This window comes from Rhinopithecus bieti, unplaced genomic scaffold (assembly GCF_001698545.2).
Source record: "Rhinopithecus bieti isolate Rb0 unplaced genomic scaffold, ASM169854v2 scaffold_53607, whole genome shotgun sequence".
NCBI lineage: Eukaryota > Metazoa > Chordata > Mammalia > Primates > Cercopithecidae > Rhinopithecus > Rhinopithecus bieti.
Window position 1 is genome coordinate 68,160 of NW_016820699.1, and position 18,363 is coordinate 86,522.

General features: G+C 40.2%; 1 protein-coding gene across 1 annotated transcript in view; it reads right to left on the minus strand.

The window, feature by feature from the left end:
* Positions 1 to 18,363, minus strand: part of XK (X-linked Kx blood group antigen, Kell and VPS13A binding protein) — a 47,950-nt gene that overhangs the window by 25,811 nt on the left and 3,776 nt on the right. Inside the window, exon 2 of the mRNA XM_017859905.1 lies at positions 11,389 to 11,651. Coding sequence (XP_017715394.1) covers positions 11,389 to 11,651 — 263 coding nt within the window. The remainder of the gene's footprint in view (positions 1 to 11,388; positions 11,652 to 18,363) is intronic.

The following is an 18,363-nucleotide window of genomic DNA, read 5'->3' on the forward strand; positions in this document are numbered from 1 at the left end:
CCTAAAAAAAAAAAAAAAAATAAAATAAAAAAAAAATAAAAAAAAAAAATTAGCCAGGCATGGTAGTGTGTACCTGTATTCCCACCTACTTGGGAGGCTCAGTGGGGAGGATGGTTTGAGCCCTGGAGTTTGAGGCTATGGTAAGCCATGATTGTACCACTGCACTCCATCCTGGGTGACAGAGTGAGACCCTGTATAAAAAAAAAAGAAAGAAAAGAAAAGAAAAAGAAAAAAAAGAAAAGAGGTACTCAGCCTTCCCTAGATAAAATCTGAATATGAAATATATTATTAGTATAAACATTTCAGAAGTTCCAGATTGTGAGAAGTTCCTAGAGATTTGTCAGTGCCCCCACTGTCCATAGTATGTTTCTAATTATCAGAGTCCTGCTGGTGCTTTCCTTCATGATATTAGGCAACAAAATTATGGTATTAACAGTCATCATTTCAGTAGATTTCTATTTAGTCACAACTTTCCTTTTAAGTTTTATGAAGCATCTTCCCTCACGGCTTTTTAAGTTGAGGATGCACATCAAACCTTTTACTGGAGCTTTAGTAAAATACAGATGTCTAGAATCTACCATAGACTTACTTCAAAATATGATTAATCATTATGCTGACATACTTTTTGTTCAAAACTTTTTTACATTTGTTTTATTATCTTATTTTGTATGTCACAATTTCTTCTTCAGTTGTATTAGTTTTGTTATGTACTTCCACTGGACTTTTCACTTTATCACAAGTCATAAGTGAACCACAGGCACTTTAAGTCTCTATCATCTCCAGATGCTTTTTTTTTTTTTTTTTTTATTCTTGTTGCCCAGGCTGGAGTGCAATGGTGCGACCGCGGCCTACTGCAACCTCCACCTCCCGGGTTCAAGCGATTCTCCTGCCTCAACCTCCCAAATAGCTGAGATTACAGGCATGTACCACCACGCCCCGCTAATTTTGTATTTTTAGTAGAGACAGGGTTTCATCATGTTGGTTAGGCTGGTCTCGAACTCCTGACCTCAGGCTATCCACCTGCCTTGGTCTCCCAAAGTGCTGGGATTACAGGAGTGAGCCACCATGCCCGGACGATACTTTTTTTTTTTTTAAGAATTGTGGTCTCACTTTATGGCCTAGGCTAGAGTCCAGTGGTGCAATCGTAGCTCACTGCAACTCAGAACTCCTTAGCTCAAGAGAGTCTCCCAACTGAGCTCCCCATGTAGCTGGGACTACAGTTACATACCACCATATCCAGCTAATTTTTAAAATATTTTTGTAGTGACGGAGGTCTCACTATGTTGCCCAGGCTCATCTTGAACTCCTGGCCTCAAAGGTTCCTCTTGCCTCAGCCTTCCAAGTTGCTGGGATTACAGGCATGAGCCAGCATGCCTGGTTCTCCAGATAGTTTTTGATTTACACTGATGCTTTCCTAAAGGCCCTACAATCAGCTACAGGAGGGAGATTTTTGTCTTCAGCAAAGAAGGATTGTCTTAGAGCACCATGAAAAAGGTCAGTACCTTAAGTACTTCAAAGACTAGGCTCTTGAACACAGGCTTCTCATGCCATCACATTGCCACATTTAAGACAATGGTTAGTGGACAGATCAGAATTACCGGAACACCTTAACTGAGACATATTTGTGTTCATAACACAGTTTAACACAATGTCCAGTGGAACAAGACCTAGGTTTGCAAAGCCCAAAGACTTATACTATAAAATTAGCACTTTTCTCCTAACTTGTCTGGCCTTCCCCAAATAAAGCACAAATGAATATTCTTGGGACTGAGTTATTGAGTGCTTCCCAAGAAATCCAAGAGATCCTAACACCTTGGTATTGAAGACTTTAGCTTATTTTCTCAGATGAGAACATTAAACACTTTCTCTTTTGAGACCCCTTTTTCAGGATACAGTAGAGGAAGGAACCCCAGGCCATCATTCTACTGTGCTGCCCACTCACCATGTGACTTTACAATAACTGATTACGCACTGGGCCTCAGTGGCCTCAGCTGTATAATGGAGACCCTAAAAGAATTGTGTCCTCTGAACCCTATGTACCCATTTTCCATAGAAATATTTTGTTAGGAAAAGAGCACAGTCATAATTATACATCTCTAGCTGACCTTTGAAACAATTTTTCCATTTTCCTCACTGGAAAGTGATAGGCCCCCAAGTAAACTACACTGTAGGAGACCAGAACCCAGTTCTGCCTCTTCTTTCAGTATGTTGTCCCTTCTTGTCATGAAGAGTCCCTTTCACAGTTGCCTTGGTGAATTCTTTTTATCCTACATTTCAGAACTCAACAATCTCACATCTGCCACATCTAACATGCCCCACTGATGCTAATTGTTTTCCTTAATGTTTTTTGGTTTAACAGAAGTAGTTCAGCAACATTTTCACCAGTATTATGCTAAAGTCCTAAATATAAGAGGGATAAATCTGTTTTCATGAAGACTCTGAAGGAGAAACAATACCAACTGCAAGTCCTGTTTACTGCTTTTCGTTAGATTTAAAATCTAAATCTAAATCTAAAATCTAAATCTAAAAAGTTTGAGGACTGGTACAATGAACTGTCTGTTACCAGTCAGTTACGATAAGTATGGACATTGAGAGCTGGCATTAAGGAATCTGTATACATCTGATTTAGCCACATTTAAATTAGTGGGCTCACTTTTTGAACAAGGTATGTACCAGTGCAGTTGTTAAACTCGAATGACAAGTCAAATATGAGTGGCATACTAGTAATACAACCACATATCAGTTCACAATGTACTGGAACAAGAAAAACAAGGAAGTTTGCTTGGTCCTACCCCAATGATATTTTGAGAAGCACTGCACAATATACTACTTCATTAAATGAGATTGATTGTTCTGAATACTGTGGACTTGTAATTAATTTATAGTGAGAGTAACAAACTCAAGTATCTCCATTAATCAGACAACTACTATAAATTAATGAAGTGGATCAAATATAGGACCTCATAGGGAAGAGTGTGGAAGGAATGCGGCAAACCAGAGGTCCAGTCTTCATGGAGCAGTAGCTAGTCATCTCTATGTCACTGTAATCATGTATACCCTCATTTCTACTTCTCAAGAGAGACAGAAATCCAGACTTCCAGGTAAAATGTTATTGATTTTCAAATGCTACCAGCTTATTAATTTTCTTTTAAGATGTCTGCTTAGAACTAGCAAACCTATCCGTCATCCAGATTGAGTTGTAAGATGCCACTTTGTAGACTGTGCTTTAGGAAATAATATATTAGAGATTAGCAGTGTCAGGGTTGTCCTTAGGGCCATGTGGAAGATGTGCTTGTCTAAATCCCAGAAGTCTTTCTTGCCATATCATGTCCACTGAACCTCATATTTCGAGGCACCTCATTGTCAAGCTGCTCACCCCACCACTGCGTGATTCCTTATGGAGAGCCATGGAGCACTCCCAGCCTTAGCCTAGCTCCTTGCTTCCTCTTCTGTGCATTTGAGCTGCAAGAAGGCCTCTCTCTAGCAACTCCAGGTGGGGAGTCTCCTTCAGCTCATCACTTCATGGCGACAGCGCCCCCTCCCCTGGCCGAAGTGAAACATCTTTGTGTCCAGGACATGGGTTTCTCACAGCCTAGTTTTTAAACACGAGACCGCTATTTACTTCATTCTCGAGACACTCCTGTGAATTAGCCAAAGGCCAAGCTGGGTCCTTCTGCTTAGACAGAGGCAGAGAGAGGGCGAGTCACAAGGCAGGAGGAGCAAAGGGGACACAAAGAGGAAGGGCTCTTCCTCTGCCAGGCACTCTCCTGTCTCTCCACAGGGTTCAGCAGGATGTGGCTCTCACAGCCAGTAGCCCAAGTGCCCAACAGTAACCTGAGAACCAGACCCAGATGCACCCTGGGGAAGCCTGCCTGCGTGTCTGGGGTTAGGGAAGGAGACAGATGCAGCTGTTTATTAGGGGTCACACTGTGCATATCCCAAGTGGACTCAATCTTTGGGTAAACTAAAGATAAGGGACTCTTATTACCGCTGTTTTACACATGAGCAAGCCTGCCCAGCAGTAGTAAATGAAAGTCCAAGATCACATGGTCAGAAAGTGGTGAACTAGGATCTCAAACCCAGGTTGTCTGATCTGTTATTGAATCTGGCTGGGCAGCCTCCTGGCCAGCAGGCAGCAGAATGCGGCCATAGATGATCCAAAGAACGAGTGAAAATCTAAAATATGGACATTCACAGGCAAGGGGACAGATTGCTACAACACTTGATGTGACACCTGTTTTAAACAGTTCAGAGCACAAGTTTTTAAAGTACAGTATACGCTTTAGAGGCCATCACTCGAGACAGAATTACACAGGTTATTTGTATACCTTTGAACCTGTTTTTGGCCACTGATAACTTTATGCTGTTCTATGAAATATATGATCATACACAGATTATTTTTTCTGGGAATGTGATTGATAATTGTGTTTATAATGGAATACATTTACAAATAAGTTTTGTAATATTTTGTAACCATTAAGAACTGATTGGCTTGCATGTCCTAGGCCAAAGAGCTTTTTATATAATGTTACTACTTAATTTAACAGTGTCCATAAGAGGACAGAAGAATATATTCCAAACAAAGTGTCATAGTACCAGTTACTAATCCATGTCTCAAGCCTTTTTTAGAATGAGGCAGGGTACAAATAAATAAATAAAATAACATGACCAAAACTTTTTTTTTGCATTTTCCTTGTGTTTTCCCATCACTCCTCAATCTCCATGTAAAGCCTGTCCCATGAAGTTCATGCCAGCAGTGTGCCCCCTCTCCACCCACCCCTGTGGCCACTGCCCTGACTTCAGACCTTTGCTATTCTGAATAAAGCCTCCCGCACCTCAGTCAGAGTCTACAGCTCCACCCCAGGTCCCAGCATCAGGTCGGGAATTTATCAAGCCTAGGAGGCCCCCAGCAACTCTCTGGCCTCACAAGGCCTTCCAGTTCAAAGCCAATGAGGAAGTCTCTATATCTTTATCCCCAGTCAGCTCCTCCCACCAGGGCCAGTGCTCTCACCAACACCACTGGAAACTGCCCCTTCTAAAATCACTGATTCAAACACCCCACACTGGCCACACCTTCCACCTCTTCAGCTATCTATGGGATAGCTTCTCCTAGATGTCTCACAGACACCTACAACCCAAAATGAGAGAACCTGAGAGAAGTCAGGGGCACTGTCATTAAAGACTTTAATAGCATGGGCTGATGGCAGCAGCCTGGGGTCTCTCATCTATGGAAATTTTTGAGGCTGGATGAAATTGTTGATGAAGTCCTGCCAGGTTCGGAGACCCAAGTATCCCTCCTTCTCAGGCTGGCGCACCTCATCAACCTGATGGTGGGTACATCCTCCAAGAGGCATCTGAGCTGCTCCTCCTTGTGCATGGCCATCTCCATGTGTTCTGGGGAGATGTGCACCCTGCAGCTGTTCTGGGCCTCCTTGCCTGCCTGCTCCAGGATGTTGGCCATTAGATACTAGAGAATAACAGCCAGGAAAACAGGTGTGGATGAGCTCAGGCACTGGGAATACTGACCTTCTCGCAGAAAGCCGTCCATGTGGCTAACAGGAAACTGCAGCTAGGCTTTTGTGCAGCAGGGAAGAATCTCCTTTCTAAGACTACTTTTTGCCCTCACATGGTCTTGGTGAGTTTTGTTTTGATCAGCCCTCGTCGGTTTTCCCACTAGCCTGAGATTCTCCAGGTACCAGTGCTTATTCCCGCCCATTGTGCTCCAGGCCCTCCTTGATCAGGGAGCTGCCTTCATGACAACCTCAACTTTGTGATATTATTAGTGTCCACTAAGCCCTGATCAAGCCTGGCCTCGAAATGTCTCTGACAGGAACCTGCTCACCCTAACAACTGGACCATCTTTTTGAGGAAAGTCTAACTTTATACTTGACTTAAACATTCTAGCAACAACAAAAAAAGTGTTTCAGTTAAAACCTTGTTCTGTCTTCAGTACACCAATCCAGGTTCTGTGATTCTAGCTTTGTATTGCCAGTGAGCTCATTTACATTCATCTACAAGCTGTAAGTCACTAACAGACATGCTCAATGTCTTGTACAGTAGAGGTTCAAATGTCACCCCTCTCATGCTGTAATAAAACCAGTTTTACTTCCATTTACATACTCATTTTGATATCTCTAGTCAATATTCCTACATCTGTCCTTTGGGTTATCTTATAAGCTGGTCCGAACATCTGCTTCTTCTCTCATGAGTTAAATAGAATCTTTAAAATGTGTTCATTTCTTTAAGCCTGAAACTGAAAGTAAAATATACCTTGCAAACCTGCTACTTCACTACCAAGACAAATGGAGATCCAAGGCTACAACAGTCCATATCAGGAACTGGGAATTATTCTTGACATCTCTCACTGCCTCACCTTCATATCCAATCAATCAACACATTGTTCCACTTACGCATTCTTTTTTTTTTTTTTTTTTTGAGACAGAGTCTTGCTCTATTGCTCGGGCTGGAGTGCAGTGGCTGGATCTCAGCTCACTACAAGCTCCGCCTCCCGGGTTTACACCATTCTCCTGCCTCAGCCTCCGGAGTAGCTGGGACTACAGGTGCCCACCACCGCGCCCGGCTAGTTTTTTGTATTTTTTTAGTAGAGACGGGGGTTTCACTGTGTTAGCCAGGATGGTCTCGATCTCCTGACCTCGTGATCCGCCCGTCTCGGCCTCCCAAAGTGCTGGGATTACAGGCTTGAGCCACTGCACCCGGCCACTTACGCATTCTTAATATTGCTCCAATAATCCACTCTAACTATTCCAGTCCAGGCCATTATTCTCACCTTGACAACTATAGTAGCCCACTTCCTAGCCTCTCTGTTTCCTCCTTCACTCTCTTCCAATCCATTTTGCAGAGTAATCAGTTTCTAAAACTAAATTTGATCATGACACTTGTTGCTTAAAACTCATCAGTGCCTTCCCATTGCCTCTGGAATAAAGCTTGAAATCCTGGGATGCTCTTTTCTGATTTTTCTTCATCTGGCTTCTTTTCTTCATCTAGCAGTTTTCAGTTTAAACCTAAGTTTTGGAAACCTTTGTCTCATTTCCCAGACTCGGTTAGACACCCCCCAATATACCCTCAGAGAGGCTACTTATCTTTCACTTTGCAGGATTTACCTTAAGTAAATTATGCATTTGATTAATAATTTGTCTGATGTTTATATATCCTATTCGAAGACGATTGGGGCCTGTCTACCTTATTTACCACTTTATCCTCAGAGACCAGTACAGGGTCTGAAACACAGAACACACCCAAGAAATACTCATTGAGTCCATAAATAAAGTCACACAAATCTAACCTCAAATTCTGGCTCCTCTGGCAGACTATGAGTACAATTTTCCTCCGTTTTTTTTTTTTTTTTTTTGGAGCCAAGGTCCTCCCAGGCTCAAGCAATCCTCCTGCCTTATCCTCCCAAGTAGCTGGGACCACAGGCATGCACCACCACTCCTGGCTAATTTTTGTATTTTTTGTAGAGATGGGGTCTCATCATGTTGCTCAGGGTGGTCTCAAACTCCTGGGGTCAAGCGATTTGCCCATCTTGGCTTCCTAAAGTGCTAGGATTACAGGTGTGAGCCACTGTGCCTGGCCCAATTTCCCTCTTTAGTAAGACGGAGATATTATCTACCTCAGGGACACTGTGAAAATGAAACAGAAGAATGCCTATCACAGTACCTGCCACAAATCAAGGGTTCATGAAACAGTCATTTTTACTACCAACATTACCACCTTGAGTGGAATAGAGAAGGGTACTGTGAGGGACAGGCAAGCCAAATGGCAGGCTGCAGGGGCCTTCACAAAGCACAGTAACATTGGTATGCTCACTTAGGCTTCAGCCCAACCCATCCTCCAAGATCCTCAGACTTGAGCAAGCCCTTGCTGAGAACTGATTAGACTCAGGGAATCTCAGGATGTCCGAACTCATCCAAGACTGAAGCTCACAGACACAGTGTCCATTATTCACTGACTATGAGAAACAAAACTTCCCCATAGCATAAGATTCCATTGATATGAAAGATTCATAATAGTCAAATCCATAGAGACAGGAAGTAGATTAGTAGGTCGCCAGGGGCTAGGGGCAAGGGAAATGAAGAGTGACTGTTAATGGATAGGGGACTTCTTTTTGGTGTAATGAAAATGTCTAAAATTGTCTAAAACTTTTCGGTGTAATGAAAATGTCTAAAACTAGACAGTGGTGATGATTGTATAACATTGTCAATATACTGAAACCTACTGAATCATACACTTAAAATGGTGAAATTTATGTTATATAAATTATATTGCAATTGAAGAAAAACAATAATTCTCCAGTGACCATGTAGCTGGCTCTCCCTTCTCTCCCTCACGACAAACTCTGCTAATGCCAAATCCATCAATGTTTGCTCAATGAGCACAGAATCAGAGAGAGAGGAGAGAGTTACAGAATTTGAATGCTGAATAGGGTCAGGTTGTGATGGACTCTATGTCCTTCTGTCAAGAGGGACACATTTCTATTGGTCTGGATTGCATTTAGATGACGTGGCAGACACTGTCAGTTGCCTATTCATTTTCCATTCCTCTCACTATCTTAAGAGAACATGGTTTTGTTATGGGTGGTCATGGTTTTGTTATGGGTGGTCATGGGCCCAACCACATGCAGGCCATGACTAGTCTAATCCAATGTTCTCAAACTTTGCTGATAATAAAATCACCTGGAGCCCTTGTTTAAAGAACAAAAGGGAAATAAAAAGAAAAGACATAACTTTGGCTCCCACCCCAGACACAGCAAATCACAGTTTCCAAAGATGAATCCTGGTAATCTATATATTTAACAAGCCCCCAGGTAACTCTAATCGTCATCAGGGAAGTTTGAGGAATACTGGTCTAAACCATTGGTGGCAAACATTCCTAGACCTGGCTTTCCTAGCATCCCTTGAAGCTAAATGACTGATCAGTTCTGGTTAGAGACCTAAAGTCATTTCTGTTAGAGAGATTTCTGGAAAAGCTATAGTTTTTAATAAAAGGAGGAAGACAAAGCAAAGTCTATTAGGGAGATTCATGGAAAAGCTATATTCATTAATAAAAGAGAAAGATATCTACCCTTCCTTCTTCCTGTTTTGAAGGTAGCTATGATGGTTGGAACTGTAGTAGCAACCCAAGCAAAAGGCCAATGGCTTGGCAGGGACATCAACTTTGCCACTATTGAGCAGCTGAAATAATGTCAGCAACTGTCTACTTCCAATATCTAGTTAGATAAGAAAAATAAACTCTAGGTTAACTTTAGAGTTAGGTGTTTGTTCCTTGCACCAAATACATTTCTAACCACATGACAGACACTACCAACATTTGCCTCTGTGACGCACCCTAGACCATGCTCCATTCATAAGGGTCTTACCCTTCCCGGGTGAGATAATCCTTCCTTATATATGTTAAGGCAGTGATTGGGGTTAGTCAAGACCTGCATAAGTGGCAGCCATCTATCTTTTAACAAGACCATGCCCACTTCCTTTTCCGTAGCTATTTGATTTATCATTTAACTCTCAGAGGACTTATGTTTTTCCAAGTTCTTTTGGGACATTTCGATATCCATTGTGACACTGACATTTTATAAGATAGATCTGATTTTCCTGAACAGAATTATGTCTGAAAATTATAACAAGGGTTGGCAAACTTTCTTTGTAAAAAGTTAGTAAATATTTTAGACTTTGTGGGCTACATTATGTTTATTGCAACTACTCAACTCTGTTGTTTTAGTCCCAAAACAGTCACAGACCATACATAAATGAAAGAGCAGGGCTGTGTCCCAATAGAACTTTACTGACAAAAATAGGCAGTGCCCAGAGTAGGCCCATGGGATGTAGTTTGCCAACCTCTCAACTGTGAGACAATCGTCACTAAAAAAACTTGAGGAAAAAAATTGGATCTACCTCTAAAAATCAAATAGGCTATCATCACATCTGATTTCTTGCTGTATCCCTGCCACTTGGAAAAACAATAAACTGGGAAAAGAGTATAGTGGCATGCGGTTTGGTCAAGACCCATTCCAGTTATAATTCCTTAGGGAACATGGATGCTGCTATATTTATTGAGCTTTTACTCCCTACCAGGTGTTGTGGAAAGTATTTCCATATAAATGTTGATCCACTAAGGTTCAAGATCTCTACTTGAGATCCTGACTCATACTTTAAGAAACATAATCAGGCAACCTGGATAAGGGAGATGGCTCTAACATGTAAGTATCCTGTGACTCTGACATGAATTATTACCAGCCAGTCTGAAAGATAGGTAGAAAGAGGATAAAACTGAGTGAAGTAAAATAAATAAGAGTCTTTCTTATATTCAATGTTTTCTTAAACATTTTCAACTTAAGGCTTTTAAATCATTTTGTATACCCATAATAAAACTTACCATAATGGTTTTCATTTACCCATAATATTAATACTTGGGAGGGTATCCACTTCTCATTTGTAGGCTTTTCAATAAAATCTTGACTCTGATGCAAATAGTGTTGTTTTTTAAACTTAACCAAAATCTGCTCTTAATTTGATGATGTGAGAATAGCCCAAAGGTAGAACATTGTCTTGACTTATAAACTGATATACCTTTTACAAATCTAAGAAGACAGGAAAGTGGCCTTGTTCCATTATTCACCACAAAGTTGTTAAGCCAACTGTCTCAACTTGTTGAGAACTAGCACTGAAAGACAGAGTGAAATCCCAAGAGGACCAGCCTCCAGTAGCTGTATTTTCAGCCTCTGGTAAACTATATTTTCTAAAAATGGCCACAGTGGTATTTTTGGTCCCACATGATCTTCCAGAACTCTACCATTCCCCAACAAGAGTCAGAGTTGGCTTCCCTCTCCCTTCCCTTGAATCTGGGCACAACTCTTGAGTACTTCAACAATGAGAAGGAAGCAAAAGTGATGTGCCCCAACTCCCAAGCCTGGATCACAAAAGCTGATATGGCTTCCATCTGGCTTTCCCTCATTCTTAGAACACTCACCCTTGGAAGCAGCTACCATGCTCTAAGGCAGCCCAAACTCACCCACACAGAGAAATCAAATGGAGAAGATCTGAGACTCCCAGCAACAGCCAATATCAAAACATGTGAGCAACAAGACATGTGAATGAAGGGGCCTTGAATAGATTCTAGCCCCCCACCTTTGAGCCACCCTAGCTGATCCTTAGTGGATTACAGATTAGGTAACCCTTTTGAGTCCTGCCTAGAATGCAGAGTCATAAGCAAAATAAATGTTGTTATTTTAACTGAGTTTTGAGCATAGTAACTAGAACATAGATTCAGAATTAAATGCACTTAAGAACAAATTTCCTTTGAAACAGAACAAACTGTATGTTTTGCTTCTCATTTTGATCCCCAAATGCAGGCAGAAATTAAAAATATACGTACTTCTTCCAACAGTGACGTCCTGCTGCATGACACTTATGTACAGCTGTAGGGTCAGCTGGGGGGCTGAGCCCAAGAAAGCCTGGATCACAGATGCCCGGCTGAACGCTGATCGGTGGGTGATTAGCTTGCCTTCTGCCTGGCCCACCTCCTTCTCAATCTCCTCTGAGAGGCCATTTTTTGGCATTTGCCTCTTCTTGGTGATACTGACATAAGGCTCTTCATTGTTGCCTGACTGAAAGTAGATGCAGAAGACTTCAAAACACCTGAAAACAAATCAGCAAGTCATAATAATTAGAGACAGACAGGATTCTGACTTTCCATGCTCATCCTACTTACCTTTAGCCTGATTCTCAAAGCCTTGACTTGGCTACTCTGAACTCTTCTAAGTCACTCTTCTAAATCAACCACTCCAAGGACTAGTTCTCTGTATGCAGTCCTCTTGAGGCTTTCCAAGAGGCCAATGGGAATGAATGAGAACCAAATGAAGAAGTAACACCAAAGGCCACTGAAGCAAGGAAATATCTTAGAGAATGGAAAGTGGTTCCAGCTCCAGGGTCACAGAAATAATGTGCAGTTTTCCTTCCTGACACACACTAGCTGTGTAGCCATAGCCAAGTCACTTACTATCCCCACCCCAGTGTATTCCCTCCACTATAAAGCAGATATAATGCCCACTTTGTCATATTGCCGTGAAAAATGATAATACAGTGTGACTGCATGCATGCATGCACACACATGTGTGTGTTCCACATCCAAAAGATGCCCCAAACCACCCCAGTTAAAGCAGAAGCTATGGCTTGGAAATCCTCCAGCACAAGGCAGCTTACCATCTAGCATTTCACTGGGAGACCACGACATGTTACCTATCTCTCTGTTTTCATTAGTCCTTACAGGGCAGGACTAAAGTTAGTCCCACCTAGGGATGGAGACTTAATCAGTGACCTTTCCAGACTGAGAGAATACCTGGCTTTTAACATCTGAATTTCCTCTCTAGGTAAAAATATGGATGCTGAAGCTGGAAGAATACTGAGGTCTGTGATTAACTTTGAAGTACACACACACACACACACACACACACGAATTGATAGATGGATAGATATGTGAAACAAAATGTTAATTGTAGAATCTAGGTGGTAAGTACTTGGGCATTCACTATAGAATTCCTTCAACTTTTCTTCTGTGTGTTTGAAAATTTTCATAATAAAATTCTGGTGAAAATGTGTTTTCCCTAGGAGTAAGAAAAATACTCATGGCCGTAGGTTTATAACTTGTAAAGGACTTTTGTCCCTCCTCTAACATGTACTTTTATAACAACTTTATGATGCTGCCAGAAGATTTTAATGGCTTCATCTATTTTATTGAATGTTAATGTTATAATGCTAACTTTATACTCTCACCCTGAGGCGACTACGGCAACTGGAATGTATTTATAGTTTGAAATAATAAAACAAAGCTTGACGTAAGAGAGGAAATGCAGGAACCTTTCTGGTGAGTACAAAGTGGACATATTTTGTGATTAATACCATTGTTCATTTGTTGCTAGGAGAAAGAAGGTGCATGGTGTGTGTGGGGGTGTGGGGGTGTTGATTTGTGTACGACATTTTGTCCTGTGGGGTCAAGAACACTTTAATGTATTACATGAAAATATGTAAAACCACACAGGCCAGTTTCTTCAGTTGGAAATAATGTCAATGAAGTTCAGGCCATGAGTTCAATCCCAAGCATGTCCAATTGAATTTTCTCTGAAGGAAAACTCAAATTAATCACTGAAGGCTATATGAGGCCTAGCAACTTCACACTGTTGGACCACTGACCACAACAAAGATTAGAAAACAGAAAGAACTGTCCGGGTGTGGTGGCTCGCGCCTGTAATCCCAGCACTTTGGGAGGCTGAGGCAGGAGGATCACCTGATGTTAGGAGTTTGAGACCAATCTGGCCAACATGGTGAAACCACGTCTCTACTAAAAATACAAAAATTAGCCAGGCGTGGTGGTGCACCCCCGTAGTCCCACCTACTCGGGAGGCTGAGGCAGGAGAATTGCTTGAACACAGGAGGCAGAGATTACAGTGAGCCAAGATTGCACTACCGCACTCCAGCCTGGGTGACAGAGCGAGACTTTGTCTCAAAAATATAAAACAAAACAAAAACAGAATAAACTGATAATCATCTTTATTCTCATATATGAGATGAATGCAGATGCAGTTTACTAAGTGCTGTGGGGAATGCAGACAGCTGGATACCCCTGCCTCATTTGGGGGCACTCACAATCTAAATGGGATAGTGGGACATATGCACAATAAGAATAATAAATAATGAAAATTAATATTTATATAGCACTTTCAGTTATGCCATTTTATCACGTATGATCTCACTTAGAAGAAAATGTATTGCAACAATTTAAATCACAGCATTATGTATAATAGCAAAATTCTGGGAATACTCTAAAGGTCCCAAAAACGAAATAATAATTAAATAAATCCTAATAATATCAATTCAATGAAACATTATACAGCCCTTAACATCAATGGTATAGAAGTACAAATACCAATATATAAATTTTTTTAAAAAGACAGTCTCACTCTCTCACCCATGCTGGAGGGCAGTGGTGTGATCATAGCTCACTGCAGCCTCCAACTGCAGCCTCCAACTGCTGGCCTCAAGGGACCCTCACTCCTGAGCCTCCTAAGTAGCTGGGACTCCAGATGCATGCTACTGTGCCCAGCTAATTTTATTTTTTGTGAGGAAACAGTCTCACTATGTTGACCAGGCTACCTATTTTTACCATATTTGGTATGTGAAAGAAGCAAATTACAATAGAATCATGTATTTTAAATTACATTTTCTGTAAAAAGAAAATCACATATGTAAAAAATATATACAGATTACACACACATACCCACACATACATATAAACAGTGAAATGTTTCAGCTGGCTCATACTGACTCAGGAGAGCAGACTGTTAAATAGGAATTTTGTGAGCCAGTTGTTAAACAACTGGTAGCTTGATCAATCATGATGGGAATATATGCATTAGAGAAATCAGCAAACACTGAAAATCAGGGCTTGTTTCCCCCAAGAGACAGTTTACTAGCATGCCATTATAAAAATATTAGTAAGGATATATAACAAAAGCATTAGGAATTGTTCTCTCTGAGCAGTCAAATGAGAGCTTTTATTTTCCTCATTGTGCAAATCTGTTTTCTGCTCTTCTGTCATTTTAAAAAATGTTTTACTTGCATAATAAAATCAAGCTTAGAGTTTTGAAAGACTAAAACAAACAAATTAAATACCAGCACATGCTAAGAACTGAATGAATGAAATGAGGGTTCAGATGAGAAAGCAATTTTCCTGATGCCAAGGAAGAGGCTGGATGAAACTGGAAGCATTCTGCAGAACTGTAGACAAAGTAAAACTTCCATGGTCATTTGATGGAAATGAAAGAAGGTCCTAAAGCTCAGGTGGAACCTCTTGTAAGCCACTGTTTTTTCCCAGGTGATACATTTGTATTAGCATAGAGTTTTACATGTAGTCATAGGTGTTTAATACATTTGTAAAAGGCCCCAAGACCTCCTGCCACTGTAGGTTAGGAAAACTGATAAGAAACAAACTACTATTCTTGCAATTCTGCAAGACTCATCTAATTACTCAAAATCTGTTTTTATTTTTTGGTTTTTTATTTGTTTGTTGCTTGAGAGGTTGGCCGAATAAAGCCAGAAATTAGATACTTTTATCAAAATTGAATACTCAAGGTAGTTTTTCAGTAGCATCTACACCAAGGGAAAGCAAATTTTCTGTGAAGTATTTATAAGAAAGTAAATATTTTATTATTGGCAGGCCATGGTCTCTGTTGCAACTGCTCGATTCTGTCTCTGCAGTGTGAAAGCAGTTGTAGCCAATACATAAACCAGTGAGCAAAGCTGTGTTCCAATAAAACTTTACCTACAAAACAGGTGATGGGGTATTAGGCCTGTGGGGTACAGTTTGCTAGCCCCAATGTAGATAATCAGCAAGTTGATCCTTATTTTTTACTTTATCCCATTTTCAAGCCTCATAGCAGAAGGAGCTTATTCCTTAGCTGAAATCATGCATGCTGATGTCAGCATAAATAATCTGTGGTACCAGAGACCCTAATTAAAATACTTTTTCCGAAGAAATACTATAATTTCCAATAAGCCACATTATCTTCACATGACACACATGCTCTGTAAGCCTACACAAAACCCAAATTGGTTAAATAGAAAATGCTGCAAAACCTTTGAAAAGCCACTTGCTTAATCTCACTGAACCTCAATTCCTGGACTGTAAAAATAAGATAATGACAGTTAACTCACAGGGCTTTACCATGGATGAAATTAAACACTGTATATAAAAGCACCTTGCAAATGAAAAAAGAGAATTCTCTTCAAATGTAGACTATTAACATTTTAGAATTCTTTAAAAGTTTAATGTAGAAGGATATATTATGTGGAAAATCGATTTGCAGAATCTGAATAAGGTTTTGGGAACTTCTAGGTTTATTTTATAAATGCAGATTTTTCATGTACCATTTTTTTTCCTCCACTATAGCCAGTAATAAAAAAGAGATGAGGGAATTCCCTCCTTGAACCTGTAACATTTAATATTTATCTCCAATTATTTATAAAAAATTAGCCAATAAATGTAAAAGAATCATAAACAGAATTTTAAAAATGTTTTTGTGTTTTAGGTAAGAGATCTTTTCCCTGCTCTGGTTTGCTAGAGTATCTATTGCAATGTACAATAAGATTTTCCTTAAAATTATAAATAAATTCAAGGCATTATCCAAAGTTCGTATCATTCAAACTCAGGCTTAATGTGAAAACAATCATAAAAACTGTAACTACCATTTTAAATACAAGACTGATACAAATGAAATATGGTGCTCTCCCTATGTCTCCCTAAAGGAAAGAAGGAGCAAAGCCTAGTTAGTAGTATTTAGCCCAGAATCATTAGTGTAATGTATTGCAGTTTAACTGGGCCATCGTGCTGCACGAACTCAAACGCAGCATCTACCTAGCAAAAACGCAAGTTTGGCTAGTACTCATCCAAAAGCAAGAAGAGTTAAACTGTCAAAAAACAATTTAGAAATATTACTAAATCCAATCCATAAGGAAGGGGGTAAGAATCACCATGACTCTCCTTTGTTTGAGGGAAATAATTTTTATCTTTATGTAAAGTTGATGTCTTAGAGTTAAAACGGAATCAAACAGTCAGCAGGAAGAAATTCCAGTAAGATATTAAGTCAGGCTAATACACAAGAATGAACTGCTTTTCTTTTAATCTGGAAGCTAAGAGACTTGGAACCACATTTTGTGTATCTCAGTAAGGTCATGGGTCCAATATCTCCTTGAAATAAATCAGCTGCATTAGAATCAGTGACTCCTTGTTGATGGAAGGGGTTTGCCTGTTGTTTTGTTTTTTATCTTTTATTTTGTTTTTGCTCTAAGAAGACAATGGCCCATTCAGAACTTTCTGGAAATAGGTATTTTTATAGTGTTGAAACTTTACATATAGATGAGAAGTTATCTCTTCAAAGCACCAAAAGTTTTCTTTCTTTAATAAAGTTAAAATATTTTACTGTAAAACTGAAAATATAGAAAATATATAATTGTTTTATTATATGGTTTTATATATTTTCCAGAATATTAAAATCACTTATAACCCCACTATTCAGAAATTATTATTCTTAACATCTTGGTATGTTTTCTTGAGTTCAGGTTTATACTTGTCATCTTGTTTTTATATATATTATGTTATTAGCTTTGTCTTGGGTTACTCTTGGTGTTTAGAAACACTTGAAATAGCAGCAGTGATAGGGTATTATCATTTACTTGGATTGCCAAGATGGACCAAACTTTTTCTTAATTTAAAATGGAACTACTAATAGAATGTACTACACAGTCCTCTGCTTTCTTCCACTGAGCATAGGGAATATAATTAGCTCTTTTTAAGGAGGCTTGAGAACATAGTGTGAGGCCTCACTTTCCTCACCTACGAGATGGGGACAGTTACATCTATGTCATGGTGAGGGTTCAATGAATTGAGGGATGTAAGTACATATCAAACCATCTAGCACAAGAAGCTTTTGAGAAATGTCAGTTCCCCTTTTTCCTGTTACTCCACTTAAACATTATCTGTTTTCTTCTCACAGATAATGTTAAGAAATGATAAGTGCCCTGCCCAAAGTCAGATCACACTTATTTTACTGAGCGGGAATATAGTCTGGATCACAGGGCTTACCTGGCTAGAAAGGACTAACTCTCTCCTCACTAAATGGCTCCAGGTTGCAGGACTTCTAAAACTCCCCTCCCTCCCTTTCTTTTTCCCCAGACTCTTCCCTAGCTATCAGGAAGTCAGCAGCAACCTCCCACTTCTGCCAGTGTACCTGCTTATTTTCCTTTCTAGGATTCTGCAGCTTCTGGAGGCTGAGAAACTCGTTCACCAAGTTTGCTGTGACTGTGTGTAAACTACAAGTCAGTAGTTTGTGTGTCAGCTGGAACAGTTTTCTTTAATATGAGGTGCAAAAATTTTATGGCCAGGCGTGGCAGCTCACGCCTGTAATTCCAGCACCTTAGGAGGCCTGGGCAGGAGGATCATTTGAGCTCAGGAGTTCCAGACCATCCTGGGCAACATAGGGAGAACTTTAGGAGGCCCAGGCGGGAGGATCACTGGAGCTCAGGAGTTCGAGACCAGCCTGGGCAACATAGGGAGACTCTTTCTCTACAAAAAAATACAAAAAAAAAAAAAAGAAAAGAAAATTAGCCAGGCATGATGGTGCTTGCCTGTAGTCCTAGCTCCTCTGGAGACTGAGGCAGGAGTATCACTTGAGCCCAGGAGGTGGAGGATGCAATGAGCTATGATCTTGCTACTGCACTCCAGCCTGACTGATAAAGCAAGACCTTTTCTCAAAAAAAAAAAAAAATTATAACTACGTAAAATTTATCTTGCTCCTCG